This window comes from Nicotiana tabacum, chromosome 12, assembly GCF_000715075.1.
Source record: "Nicotiana tabacum cultivar K326 chromosome 12, ASM71507v2, whole genome shotgun sequence".
Taxonomy (NCBI): Eukaryota; Viridiplantae; Streptophyta; class Magnoliopsida; order Solanales; family Solanaceae; genus Nicotiana; species Nicotiana tabacum.
In genome coordinates, this window is record NC_134091.1 from 52,727,752 (window position 1) to 52,742,684 (window position 14,933).

The window sequence follows — 14,933 nt, forward strand, 5'->3', positions numbered from 1 at the left end:
CAAAAAAACAAAATGGGTATAAGTTAAAAAGGGGCGACCAAATAGTGCGCCCCATGCAATTTTTACGAGTGATTCTGCCTCCAAGAAGAAAGAAAATCCAAAGGTTCAACACCTTTCTCATATTTCAGTTTGATAGCATCAAACAATACATTAGAGGATGTAATGATGGTTGCTTAAGAATATCGTAATCCATTTATTTTGCATAAACTGAACTAGAGGAAAATATGACATCTTCCAATGGACTCAATCAGAGAATTCTCATTGACAGCATCCTTGGATGTGAAGGCTTGGGCAGGGAAGTCAAATGTATCAACCTTCTGAATGTACTGTGGTCAATAACGCTTCTGGTTCATCAGATAGGGATTGCCATAGCGACGCCACCTTGTTCAGGTGATACTTCACAACATCCTGCATGTTGAACAATTAGTCATAGATTGGACCAGTCGTCTTGTTTTTAACCATGTTGATGTGAACTGTGTTTGTTTAGGAACAAGAAAACTTCCTCATTTAGCAACTTGAGAATAATCTCCATAGAATCTAGAAGATTGACACGCAAGTTTCTCCAGCCACCTTCTTAAGTCGTCTGACCCTCATACCTCTTCTCAAATTTGCTGCTTTCTCCCATAATCCAACTTCAGCATACTTGTTTGCTACCATAACCAAATTCCCACTCCTTTTAGGCTCCAATGCAAGCAACCTCCTTCTGACCTTTTCTCCCACTCCAGTATTGTCATTAATATCATGAATGTGGCACGAACTCAGTAATGTCCTCCATATAACTGCATCAGCCTCAACGGGCATGTCCACGATGAATTTGTACGCTTCTTCAAGACGACCAGCACGACTCAAGATATCTACCATGGCACCATAATGTGCCATCATAGGTTTGATCCTATGGACACTTTCCATCTCTCGAAACAAACGTTGCCCCTCTTCCACCATACCAACATGGCTACAAGCACAAAGCACTCCAAGAAAGGTCACATAGTTAGGCTTCGTAGAACAATCTTTCATTTTCCTAAAGTGTTTCATGGCCTCTACAGCAAATCCATGTTGTGCTAATCCAAGAATCATCGCACTCCATGTCCACACATTTCTTTCACCAAGCCTATCAAAGATCAAACGAGCATAATCTACAGCTCCACATTTAGCATACATGTCAACAAGGGAAGTTCCCAATTGACAATTCACAAACATCCCTTGCTCAATCACTTGACAGTGTATCCATTTACCTAAACTCAAGTCACCCAAATCAGCACAAGCAGAAAGCAAAACAACCATAGTTGTCTCATCCGGTTGGAACCGACATTCTCTCATCTCACGAAAAATCTCAAACGCTTCATAAAACCAACAACTTTCTACAAAAGCCGAAATGATCGAATTCCAAGAAACAACAGTTCTCAGCGACATAACAACAAACACGTTATATGCATCCACAATCTTCTTGCAAGATCCATAAAAATGAACCAAAGTGTTGTGAACATAAACGTTGTTACAAAAACCAATCTTGATTGATTCAGCATGAATCTGTTTCCCTTCTTTCAGACCCAAAAAGGTCGAACAAGCTTTGAAGAGAAAAGGGTATGTGAATTCATCTGAAGCAGCTCCACACCGCCGCATTTCGACAAAAACACGAATGGCTTCACTATGTGAACAGTTTTTGCACGTGGCATAATTTCTAATGAGGATATTCCACCACACATTAGATGAGTTGTGGGATTGTTTGATGACAAGACCCGCGTAAGTAGCTGAGTTTATAGGGGTATGAGATGCAAAAAAGTTGACGATTTTAAGGATGATAGAAGTTTGTTGACAGAGTCCGGAGATTATGATGTGAGTATGGATTTGGAAGAGGTGTTTAACAGAAGAACAAGAGTTGAGAATAGCCACGAGTCGTTGGGTTTTGGAGGTGGAGCTCATGCCACAACACTTTTCAGCGGTGTGACATTTCCCGCTTCTTGTTCTAGTATATGGGAACAGGGTTGAATTTAGTACTTTTTTTTTTTAAACTTTAGAAAATGGTCTATATTTAATATTCATTATATTTTGCGAACAAAAATGACCCTGTAGTAGTGATGCAACTATAACCTTCATATCACATCAATTGTGTACTGTAGAACACTGTTTTATTCATTAGACATGATGAACATTATATATTAGCTAATGATGTTAACACAATAGATGTCTAGTTTTTAGGTTTGCATATCCACAAGGGCAGCGTAGCGTCATGGTAGCGTTAGCTATGCTCGACTAACAGGATGAGTCATGTGATTGACCTGACATTTTATTGAGATGAACTTCGAGCTGCTGAACCGACAACGTGTTTTCTGCTTGTTTTGGAAGCTTGAAACGACAGACAAGTGGTGACTATGGGACGCCATAGCCAACGCTCTATCTAAAAACTATTCTTTCTTTCAGGCCGGTAGGGGGAACCTTCCGCATGAAAGCGAAAGGAAGCGACCGATCAAGAAATGCAAAGAGAAGGGGAATGGTTAGTGGTTCCCAAGCGTTATACCTTTCTTCTGCAATGATTCCATTCTGGGATTCCGCGCTTCGAAAAGTCTTTTTTGATGCGTCTGTAATAGCCTATGTGTCCCAAAAAAGAACGTGCTACGCCCGGCCCCCTTTTCAGTAGATGAGATTAGGATGAAAGGGCTTTCTTTCATTAACATTCAGTGAAGGTGCATAGCTTCTTTGAATGTCCCGCTGATTGACTACTACATCTAGGGACGGGACTGATCCCGAAAGAGAGGTCTTTCTTTATGGTTATGAAATCGCTTTTAATTATTCCCGGATTGTTATCCCACCCTCCCATAAGAATAAAAATAACAGTGCAATCTCGGAATAACTAATTCCGGGATTAATTATACCACGATTTTATCTCAACTAAATATGAAACAAACTCATCTTAAATTTAATCTCGAAATTAATTATCTTTTATTCCTCGTACGAAATAAATCCTAAGTGTGTCATTAGGCTGCCTTTCCATGTCATGAAGAGCATTTTTTTTCTTCTCTTGTTATGACGTTTTGATAGACACTAGTACTATTTTCTTATTTGTTTTCTGTAATTAATAATTTTTCAAAATTGCATAACCTTTAGAGAGAGATATATTAGAAAAGGGCACAAAGAATATCTATGTTCTTAATTGAGATTCATTATTAGACGTAAAATAAGTAAATTACGAGAATAAGGTATTCTGAAACTTTCTACAATTGATCTTTCCGTAACAATCACTCTTTATAAAAATATTTCACATATAATTACAGTTAAATAAACTCTAAATATCCAATGATATTATAGATTTACAACATTATAATATACGAAAAAATGTCCGACCAAACGAGTCTTTTATAGAGATGTCTTGCGACATATATAAAAATATTAGAAAAGGGCTGTAATTCATGCCATAAGGATCAAAGTCATATAAGCTCTCTCAAATGGTACATTGATTTCGTTTTTAATTATTTCAGTTTCCATTGAAATCCTTAATTTATCCCCGTTTATTTTCTTTCATTCCCTTACTTAGAAATTTCATATATTTTTGAACAGATAAAAAAGCAGCGAGCTTGTTAATACGATAATTTTAAGCCAGCGTAGTTATTAAAAGTTGAAAGAAATGAACAATGAAATAAGCTGGTGTTGTAATCCATTTACAACAAGGATTAAATGATGCAGTAGGAAGGCATATATTCATCTTTTTTCTTTCGACCAGAAAGGATCGATATTGCTAAATACTTTATTTATTTGACAAATATGCAGATATACCACGTAAAAGAGAAACGAGTTAGTATACAATAGATACTAGTCGTGGCGGAGCCAAAATTTTCATTAAGGGGTGTCAAAATATAAATAATTAGATACATCGAAAAGTTAAGGGGAGTCAATGTATAGTAAATATACATCAAATAAAAAATATTATCTAGCAATATAGTGTAATTTTCCGGCGAAGGGGTGTTGCTTGACACCCCTTGGATCAATGTGACTCCACCACCGGATACTAGTGTTTACCCGAAAAATGGATAACAATTGAATTTATACGCGGTTCTAAGGATACGTAGTATAACTTGGTACAAATTGAGAAAATATATAAATGAATATTGAAATTAACTGTAAAAGAAATGAATGCAAACCGAATGAATGAATGAATTAGCCTAGGCTTTCAAGTTTGATCACCCTCAACTGAATGGAGAGTAGCGAATATAAGAGCAAAGTGACTCAATATCAAAACCAGAAGAAAATGCAGTATATTGCTTTATATTCTATGAATCTGAATCTGTATGTGTCTGCGAATGTGAATGTATATGTCCGCCCTCTTACAAATGATCAGACCCCCTTTATATAGTAGGGAAGTCCTATTCTTAATATCATTTTTAAATACAGCAAGGAATCCCATGATAGATTAATTAATTGGCCTCTCATTGATATGCGCCGTGATTTTCGCCGAGATTCTCGCCCAATTGCGGATATTCCAGCTTTCTGTTTTTTGGCTCGATAAGCTTTCCTTGATCTCGGCCGATCTCGACTTCGATCGGTCTCTATTTTGCTCGATCTCGATCTTAGCCAATCTCGATCTTGATCGATCTCTATTTTGCTTGACCTCGATCTAAGCCAATCTCACGATAGTGAAGATGAATTGGAGATAATTACTAATGATCCGATTCTGCAGGCCCGACAGAGGTTCGAACAAATCGGACGGCTCCAAACACAGGTGGATGCGATACAAGTCGAGGCGGAAGAATTTAAAAAGAACATGGACATTCTAGCCTCGAAAAAGGAGATCGTCCAAGCTCAACTGGAGTCGGCCAAGACCCAACTCCAAGTTGCGAAAGAGAAAACCTCGGTGCAGGTCGAAAAGATCAAGGAGCTTCAACATCGATTGGATTTGGCCGTTTCTGATAAGGCAAGCTTGGCCGATGAACTCGAAGTGGCTAGATCCGAGGTGGCCATAGCCAGATCTGAGGTGGTCGAGGCTAACAAAAGGGCTGATGCTAAATTGGCCCAATTTAGGGTAGATGTCGAAGTCAACCAGGCCAAGGCCAAGGACATGGTCGATCATGCGAAATGGCAGGCTCGAAGGGAAGCCCTCGAAGGGGTTCAGGCCCAGGGCTTCGATATCATGGCTGAGGTCGAAAAGGCTAGAGTAGAGGAAGCTATGGCCCAAAAGCTAGCCTTCCCTGAGGAAGACTCTGAGAGTTCGAGCGAATCCGAAGACGGAGAGGATTTCGAGGACGGAGATGCGACCCTCAATGAATACCAAACCTCTTAGGACTTTTTATTTCTTCTTTTTGAGACCGTTGTAAATTTAGGCCGATTTGACCTTTGTAAAAACTATTGTATATAAATATAAGGCTTTTCTTACCCTTTCGACTCTCGTATTTTTTCTTTTCTTTTTTGTATTTACAAAGGTCAAAAATGCCTTAGCATAAAATAAGGCTGTATTCGAGGGTTCGAACAAACCTTGCTTTTATTTCCTTTATGGGTCGAAAATGCCTTAGCATAAAATAAGGTTGGTTGTTTTGAGCAGCTACTATGGTCGGAAATTTTGCTATGGGTATTTGAGTTATGTGGTACATCCTGTAATTGTAACTTAGGTTATGGTTGCGGTTTGGTATAGCTTGTTCAGACTTATACGGTGTGTAGGTTGCGAGATTCAGATCTTATAAGAAATTTCGGATGTTGGAAATTGGATTCTAAGGCTTGTGGGCTAGGTTGAATTGAGAAATTTTAGTTATGTTGTGCTATCGGACCTATATGGATAGGGTGACGTGGGATCACCCTCGGGTATGTGCCTAGTAAGGTTATATGACGGTTTGATGATTTTGAGAACAACTCTTGGCACGTTCGAGGACGAACGCATGTTTAAGTGAGGGAGAATGTAATGACCCAATCAGTCGTTTTGTACATTTGCACTTCGATCGGTAGTTTACAGACATGAGTAGCTCCGTATGTTGTATTATGACTTATGTGAATCGTCGGCTTTGGTTTTCAGGTTATTCGAAATCGAATTGGAAGAATGAATTTTATAGTTGAAGCTTTAAATTTGAAAGAGTTTACCAAGTTTGACTTTTAGCATTTGACCTAGGATTGGAATATTGATGGTTCCGTTAGCTCTGTTGGGTGATTTTGGACTTAAGAGCGTGTCCGAATTGTGATTTGGAGGTCCGTGGTTGAATTTGGCTCATAATGGCGAAAGTTAAAATTTGGAAAGTTTGACTGGGAGTGAACTTTTTGATATCGGGGTCGAATTCCGATTCCGGAAGCTGGAGCAGGTCCGTAATGTCAAATGCGACTTGTGTGTAAATTTGAAGTCATTCTGGATTGATTTGATGTGTTTCAGCACAAGATATAGAATTTGAAAGTTCAAATTTCATAGATTTTGAATTGGGGTATGATTCGTCGTTTTGATGTTTGTCGATGTGATTTGAGACCTCGAGTAGGTCCGTGGTATGTTTTAGGACTTGTTGGTTTATTTGGTTGAGGTTCCGGGAGCCTCAGGTGAGTTTCAGATGGTTAACAGATCAAATTCGGACTTAAGGAAATACTAGAAACTGCTGCCTCTGGTGTGATCGCACCTACGAGGGTGTTGGCCGCAGGTGTGGCGGGGTTGGCGCAGATGCGGGCCTGGGGAGAACGCAGGTGCGAAGGGGAATGCGCATCTGCGAGCCCGCATATGCGAGAAGGGCACCACAAATGCGAGGATTTGGAAGGCTGGTTGTGTCCGTAAGAGCGCTTTTTTGTCCGCAAAAGCGGATGCGCAGGTACGAGCCCAGGCACCACATGTGCAGAAATGCCTGGGCAGTGTTAAAAATGAGGGTTTCCGAGATTTTTCTCATTTTGGACATTTTGGAGCTCGGTTTGGGCGACTTTGGAGAGGAATATTTCCACACAACTTGGAGTAAGTGTTCTTGATCCCTTGTGATTATATTCCATGAACCTATCTTCATTTTTAGCAATTGGTTGATGAATTTAAAGAGGAAATTGGAGATGTTGGCCTAAAGTTCATAATATGAATTTTGAGTTTTGAAAATCGTTTTGGAGTCGGAATTGAGTGAAATTAGTATGGTTGAACTTGTAATTAGATGGGTTGTTGGATTTTGTGAGTTTCATAAGATTCCGAGACGTGGCCCCTACATGCGATTTTTGTAGTGTAATTTCGGATTTTTTGGGAAAATATTAGTATTTTGATATGGAATTAAATCCTATAAATTGTGTGGACTGAATCAAATTTATTGTGGCTAGATTTGAGCCGTTCAGAAGTTGATACACGCAGAATGGAAATTTTAGAGCGTTGCTTAGCTTGCTCGACTTTGGATTCGTCTTGTTCGAGGTAAGTAACTTTTATAATCTTGGAGCTGAGGGTATGAACCCTGAATATACATGTTATGCGTTTGATTTTGAGGTGACGCACATGCTAGATGACGGGCGTGTGGGTGTGCAACGTGTGAACTGTGATTTTCGTTATTTCTGTGGTACTGTGTAGTTACCTGAACTTGTCTGAAATTATGAAATCTCTACGTACTAGAGTTATCGAGCTGTGATTATGTTAGAAACCATGTCTAGGCTACATGCTTATCATGTTGGGACCCACTGAGGTCATTTCTGTTATTGAGTAATCTGTTTTTATTGCATTACATACTCAGTCATATGCATTCACATGCATATCACATCTCAGTCTCTGTTGTTATTTATTGATGCATCATATTATTGTTTTCGGGATGGTATCATGACATTGTGATCCCGAGAGACTGGAGAGATTGATGACTGAGTGAGGTTGAGGGCATGATTGTGAGGATGATTATGGGATCGGGCTGCATGCCGCAGCGGGTCAGATTGGCTTACTATAACACGTGAGTTGTCCGTGCAGCACATGAGTTGTCCGTGCGATTCCAGATATTGATATTATGGCATATGAGTTGTCCGTACAGCACGTGAGTTGTCCGTGCGGATTATAGCGCTAGGGCTGTAGGAGGCCCTCCGGAGTCTGCACACCCCCAGTGAGCACAGGTACCTACTGAGTGTGAGTGCCGAGTGACTGGGAGGACTGGGTGAATTGATACTCTAAGAGTATACATATGATCTTTATCACTGATTTGCATCGCATTTGGCATGCACACTTGACATACATATATAGAGATGCATTTTTCCTCCTGCTATATAGTATCACGGCATTTATGACTTCTCATACTTTTTTACATATGGGCATAGGGAGAACTACAAGTCATGAGCAAGTGTCTAGTAGAGTCTTATGGATCGGTATGATGACGTCCATATCTATCTTCGAGAGGCTACAGGACCTTTAGGATATACTTCCTACCTTTCTTTCCTTATAGTGCGACATTGATTCAGCTTGAAGCGTAACTCTTTGAATTCCTTGCATGCATTCGCATGCGCACATGAACGCTCGATATCAGCTATGCAATGACGACTTATGATTCCATGGTTGAGATGCGAGATGTGATTTTGGCATGCTGATGATGGGCCAGTCTGGAGGACTTGAGGCCGGGTTTTGACTGTAGCTTGATCACGTAGATTTCGATTATGTGAGCAAGTGCTTTTGGGACTTATAGGTTCGTTGGTGTCCCCATTAGTGGATTTTGTGATTGGAGGACTATGTGGTGAGTATGATGTGACTGCGAGATGTGTTCAGATTGTTCGAATGTGACGAGAAGAGTTTATGTGAGATGTAGCAAAATCTATTGGGTGTTTGATTTCTATCTTGATTTGGCGTATGGTCTCGAGTTATGGGTGTGTTGAGGGATCTCTCATGTTGTTTAGTTGTGGAGTAAAGTAGATTCTCATGTCTTGTTGATGAGTTCATAATCGATAAGTTAAAGTGATTGCGTAGTAGTCGTGACTGTGGAAGGGTATAAGGAGATGTCAGTTTGAGGCAAAGCAAGTGTGTTGTCTCCTGTGAGGTGTCCTGAGGTTGTGTGATCCCTATGATGATTTGTAGAGAGTTATCTTTTACCAGTGAATGATATATGTTGAAATTTGAGTTTGGATCGCTTGCGGAAGTTGGCTTAACCATCATGAGGATGAATGCGAGATTGCAGATGATTTGAGGTACTGGATGGTTTGTGTTGCATGAGCTGACGAAGGATTTAGTTGAATCTCACTGCGGTATTATAGCAGTAATAAAGTATGGGTATTTAGAATTATGGAGTGTTTTAATTTATGGCTTTGAGCCAAGTGGGGGAGCCTACTATTGACAATTTGATTTCATGGTTATGTGTTAAATTTTAATTATGGTCTGAGGTATACTTATGGATTAGTTATGACTTACAGAGGTTGAGTTCGAGAATGACTCGAGTAAGAAATTTTTTGGATACGGGTTATGGCACTTTAGGAGTATATGAAAATCATAGGAATCATAAAATAATTGAGTGGTTATTCGCGAAGGATGTAGTGTACACAAAGTATGAATTTGATCGGTGATATTAAGGCATGGTTACTTCTTTGGGTGTTTTTATACTAGTGGGGCACGTGTCTTTCAGCCCATTTGGGGCGGTGCAATTTAGATTTGAGCAAATGGAGGACTCTCGAGAATTGTTCTAATGGATTCAAGATTTATAGTAGCGATTGGGAATTTTCAAGATGTGTATATGGCTAGAAGCTGAGAGTTACATTGGATGGTGTCGAGACTTGCGGTAATTATGTATAACTATGGATTCTACATTTTAGTATAAGAAAAGGGAAGAGGAGAAACTTTAAATTCACATAAGGTCGTTCAGAGTGGATGTCTCAGTTGCGGTGCTTTTGGGGTACTTAGAAGGGAATTTATCGGCTTATGGGCCTTAGGGTGTTGTGGTTTTATACTAGGGTCTCTTGTGTGGTGAATTTTGATTAAGGGTCGTGGTGTTCCATCAAGGAGAAATATCAATTTGAAGGCAATCTGGAAGGGACGTGAAGAAATAGGACAATGTGGTAGTAGGTTGGATCAACACAGTAATGGATATAATCGGTTCTTTGGGTACTTATGATGTGGCTAGCCTCCACAGGTGTTTCGTGGCAATGCTCTTGGGTTTTGGCGACCTACGTGACTGGGTTGAGTTAGAGAGATTCGGTTATGATAGCTTGTTGTGTGCAAATGGGTTTCGAAGAGTTCTCAATGGGTTTTACCATGATTCGAGGAGTATATTTCCTACCGGTGTGAGGAATATGTTGCGTATTGGGATTTTCTCCGGAATGAAATCAAATGGAAGGTTTCTGACTAATCGGGTATGTATTCTGCTTGTGACTCAGAGTTATTATGATATTCTTGTACTCTTCACAGGATGGTATGGTAGATGCGATGTATTGTATGAGATTGAGATTTGCATGTGCAAGGTCACAGTTCGGTTTTGAAGGGAAGGACATAAATTTGTAGGCAGCATGGATGGTTTCAGATGACTAGGTAAATGATATTACTAATCGGTATGGCCTGATGATAGTATACATTTCAGAATGGGCAATGTATTTTGATTTATGGATACTTCATTGGTATTGCGACACTCTCCTGGTTGATCCACTGTTGATATTCAAATTTTGCTAGGTGGCACGAAAGAATTTTAGAATTATTCCTCGTGGGATGATCGTGTATGAGAGATGTGTTAGACATTCGGGTGGTGGATATGGAATCAGATATGGTGATTCGTGTGTTTTATGGATTTGGAGGCTGGGAGTTCTCAGGAGCAGATTGTTTCATGGTTGTGGACTGTGAGGTTGTGGCCGAAGCTAGCCAGATTATAGTATGTTTTATGGTTCAGTCATTGTGGACTTTAGGAGGGTTAGTTATCTATTTGTGGGTGACCAGAGTTGATTTGGGGGTCCATTGGTAGGCCCAATTAGGATGTGTATTCTACACCGAGTCGGATTGGTTGGCTCCATACTGCTATTATTGAGGGATGTGCCATTCGGTTGTTGTGGAGCTTATTCGTGTTCTGAAAGGATCTGTGAGTTGCAGTTCTATGTTACGAGGAGTTGTGATTCGTTGGCTATAAGCACACCTGGTGTGGTTCTAGTTGGGCTTTATTGCGGAATATTTTGCAAGATGAATAATTGGGTATTGCATGGTTGTGGCGTATGGGTTATGTTCTTTTCGGGTTTTGTGTGGCATTGTGTCATCTGCTTCTCCATGGTTATGGTAATGCACTTTGGGTACTTGATGTCGAATTATGCTTGATTATTGATTTTAAGCATGGTGGCTCGAGGTGTCTCATATGGGCCAGTGTTTGGATGGGGTCGCACATTGCAGTAGAGTTATGTTGAGATATGATACTTGTGTTAGATTCGTGTGTTATGGTTCTACGGTGTGTGATGGGTTCTTAGCAATGCGTTGGGGTGGTACCAGTTGAGCTTGCGGGACGGTTCTCTTGATTGAGTTATTTTTGTGATTGAGTACATTTGGATTGTTGCTTATTGGTGTATGGATTGCACGGTTTGTGGATCTGGGTAGTATTGGTATTACGTGTCAGTAGAGTAGTTGGTATTCGATAAGATAAAGTCTTCGGATCTAAGATGGGTGATATCGGATTTGACTGCGGTATAGTTAGAAGGATAATATCAGAAGTCGGCTTATATAGGAATTGGCTACAGTTCTTATTGAAGGAGAGGGAGCTCCATGGCTTGTTGATTTGATGAATGGTTATGAGTTTCTGCATGTTCTTTCATTATCGGCAGTGTACGAAGGTTTTAGAGTGAGATTTTGTTAGATGTGAGGTTTATTACCGGAATTTGGTTGTTTTGAGCAACTACTATGATCAGAAATTTTGCTATGGATATTAGAGTTATGTGGTACATCCTGTGATTGTAACTTGGGTTATGGTTGTGGTTTGGTACAACTTGTTTAGACTTATACGGTGTGTAGGTTGCGAGATTCAGATCATATAAGAAATTACGGATGTTGGAAATTGGATTCAAAGGCTTGTGGGCTAGGTTGAATTGAGCAATTTTAGTTATGTTGTGCTATAGGACCTATATGGGATACGGTGACGTGGGATCACCCCCGGGTATGTGCCTGGTAAGGTTATATGGAGGTTTGATGGTTTTGGGAACAACTCTTGGCATGTTCGAGGACGAATTTATGTTTAAGTGAGGGAGAATGTAACGACCCAACCTGTCGTTTTGAGCATTTACACTTCGCTCAGTAGTTTACGGGCATGAGTAGCTCTGTATATTGTATTATGACTTATGTGAATTTTCGGCTTTGGTTTTCAGGTTATTCAGAATCGAATTGGAAGAATAAATTTCATGGTTGAAGCTTTAAATTTGAAAGAGTTGATCAAGTTTGACTTTTTAGAATTTGACCTCGGATTGGAATTTTGATGGTTCCGTTAGGTCTGTTGGGTGATTTTGGACTTAAGAGTGCATCCGGATTGTGATTTGGAGGCCCGTGGTTGAATTTGGCTCGAAATGGCAAAATTTTGGAAAGTTTATCCGGGAGTGAACTTTTTGATATCAGGGTCGGATTCCGATTCCGGAAGTTAGAGCAGGTCCGTAATGTCAAATGCGACTTATGTGCAAAATTTGAAGTCATTCCGGATTGATTTGATGTGTTTCGGCACAAGATATATAATTTGAAAGTTCAAAGTTCATAGATTTTGAATTGGGTATGATTTTTCCTTTTGATGTTGGTCGATGTGATTTGAGGCCTCGAGTAGGTCCGTGGTATGTTATAAGACTTGTTGGTGTATTTAGTTGAGGTCCCGGGGGCCTCAGGTGAGTTTCAGATGGTTGACAGATCAAATTCGGACTTAAGAAAATGCTGGAAACTGCTGCCTCTCGTGTGATCGCACCTACGAGGGTCTTGGCCGCAAGTGCGATTCTACAGGTGCGGCGGGGTTGGCGATGTGGGCCTGGGGATCGCCTGGGGCGCACGCAGGTACGAAGGGGAATGCGCATCTGTGAGCCTGCATTTGCGAGAAGGGCACCGCAAATAGGAGGATTTGGAAGGCTAGTTGTGTCTCCAGGCGCGCATTTTTGTCCGCAAAAGCGGATGCGCAGGTGCGAGCTCAGGCACCGCAGGTGCGGAAATGCCTAGCCAGTGTTAAAAATGAGGGTTTCCGAGATTTTTCTCATTTTGGACATTTTGGAGCTCGGGTTGGGCGACTTTGGAGAGGAATATTTCCACACAACTTGGAGTAAGTGTTCTTGACTCCCTTGTGATTATATTCCATGAATCTATCTTCATTTTTAGCAATTGGTTAATGAATTTAAAGAGGAAATTGGGGATGTTGGCCTAAAGTTCATAATATGAATTTTTGAGTTTTGAACATCGTTTTGGAGTCGTAATTGAGTGAAATTAGTATGGTTGAACTTGTAATTAGATGGGTTGTCGAATTTTGTGAGTTTCGTAAGATTCCGAAATGTGGTCCCCACAGGCGATTTTTGTAGTGTAATTTCTAATTTTGTGAGAAAATATTAATATTTTGATATGGAATTAAATCCTATATATTGTGTGGACTGAATCAAATTTATTGTGGCTAGATTCAAGTCGTTTAGAAGTTGATATGCGCAGAATGGGAATTCTGGAGCATTGCTTAGCTTGCTCGACTTTGGATTCATTTTGTTTGAGGCAAGTAACTTCTCTAATCTTGGAGCTGAGGGTATGAACCCTGAATATACATGTTATGTGTTTTGATTTTGAGGTGACGCACATGCTAGGTGACGGGAGTGTGGGCGTGCACCGTGTGAACTGTGATTTTCGTTATTTCTGTGGTACTGTGTAGTTACGTGAACTTGTTTGAAATTACGAAATCTCTTCGTACTAGAGTTATCGAGCTGTGAATATGTAAGAAACCATGCCTATGCTACATGCTTATCATGCTGGGACCCACTAAGGTCATTTCTGTAGTGGAGTAATCTGTTTTCATTGTATTACATACTTAGTCATACGCATTCACATGCATATCACATCTCACTCTCTGTTATTATTTATTGATGCATCGTATCATTATTTTCGGGCGAGTATCATGACATTGTGAGTCCGAGAGACTGGATAGATTGATGACTGAGTGAGGCCGAGGGACTAGTTGTGAGGATGATTATGGGATCGGGCCGCACACCGCATCGGGTCAGATTGGCTTACTATAGCACGCGAGTTGTCCGTGCAGCACGTGAGTTATCCGTGCGATTCTAGATATTGATATTATGGCACGTGAGTTGTCCGTGCGGATTATAACGCTTGGGCTGTAGGAGGCTCTCCGGAGTGTGCATACCCCTAGTGAGCGCAGGTACCTACTGAGTGCTAGTGCCGAGTACCGTGTGTCGAGCGCAGAGTGATTGGAATGACTGAGTGAATTGATACTCTGAGAGTATGCATATGATCTTTATCATTGATTTGCATCGCATTTGGCATGCACACCTTACATACAGGCATAAAGATGCATTTTTCCTCCTGCTATATAGTATCACGTCATTTATGACTTCTCATACATTTTTACATATGGGCATAGAGAGACATCTTACATTTGCTATTTGAAAAGAAATGAAACATCTTATTTATTGTTGAAAGGATTTTTAGGAAAAATCACAGTTTTCAAACTTACTCGTATTTTGGATTTTTCGGTAAAAGATTTGGGTTTTCACTGAGATACTTGAAAAGAAATGCCTACTTTTCTGGAACTGTGAACGAACCGAGCCTTTTATTTCTAAGATACTCTTTTGTTACTTGTACTATGCTGTTATGAACTGTTGTGGAATATTAGTGTTGGACTCGACCTTTTTGTTAGCTCGTCACTACTTTCAACCTAAGGTTAGGTTTGTTACTTATTGAGAACATGGGGTCGGTTGTATTCATACTACACTTCTGCACCTTGCGTGAAGATGTTCGCTGTTGCTGTTGCTGTGTTCGATGGGAGTTGGATTTGAAGATGTACCTGCATCCCAGTAGTAGCTTCCTCTTGTTCGTGGTAGCCTTAGATCTATAAAAAAAATCTGCTTATGTACTTTTC

At 40.3% G+C, this 14,933-nt stretch overlaps 1 protein-coding gene across 1 annotated transcript; it reads right to left on the minus strand.

Annotated features, from left to right (window-relative positions):
• Positions 1-90: 90 nt before the first annotated feature.
• Positions 91-2,074, minus strand: LOC107763151 (pentatricopeptide repeat-containing protein At2g36730). Its single transcript, XM_016581599.2, has one exon. The coding sequence runs from the start codon at positions 1,918-1,920 to the stop codon at positions 538-540; it is 1,383 nt and encodes a 460-aa protein (XP_016437085.1). The 5' UTR covers positions 1,921-2,074; the 3' UTR covers positions 91-537.
• Positions 2,075-14,933: the final 12,859 nt, after the last annotated feature.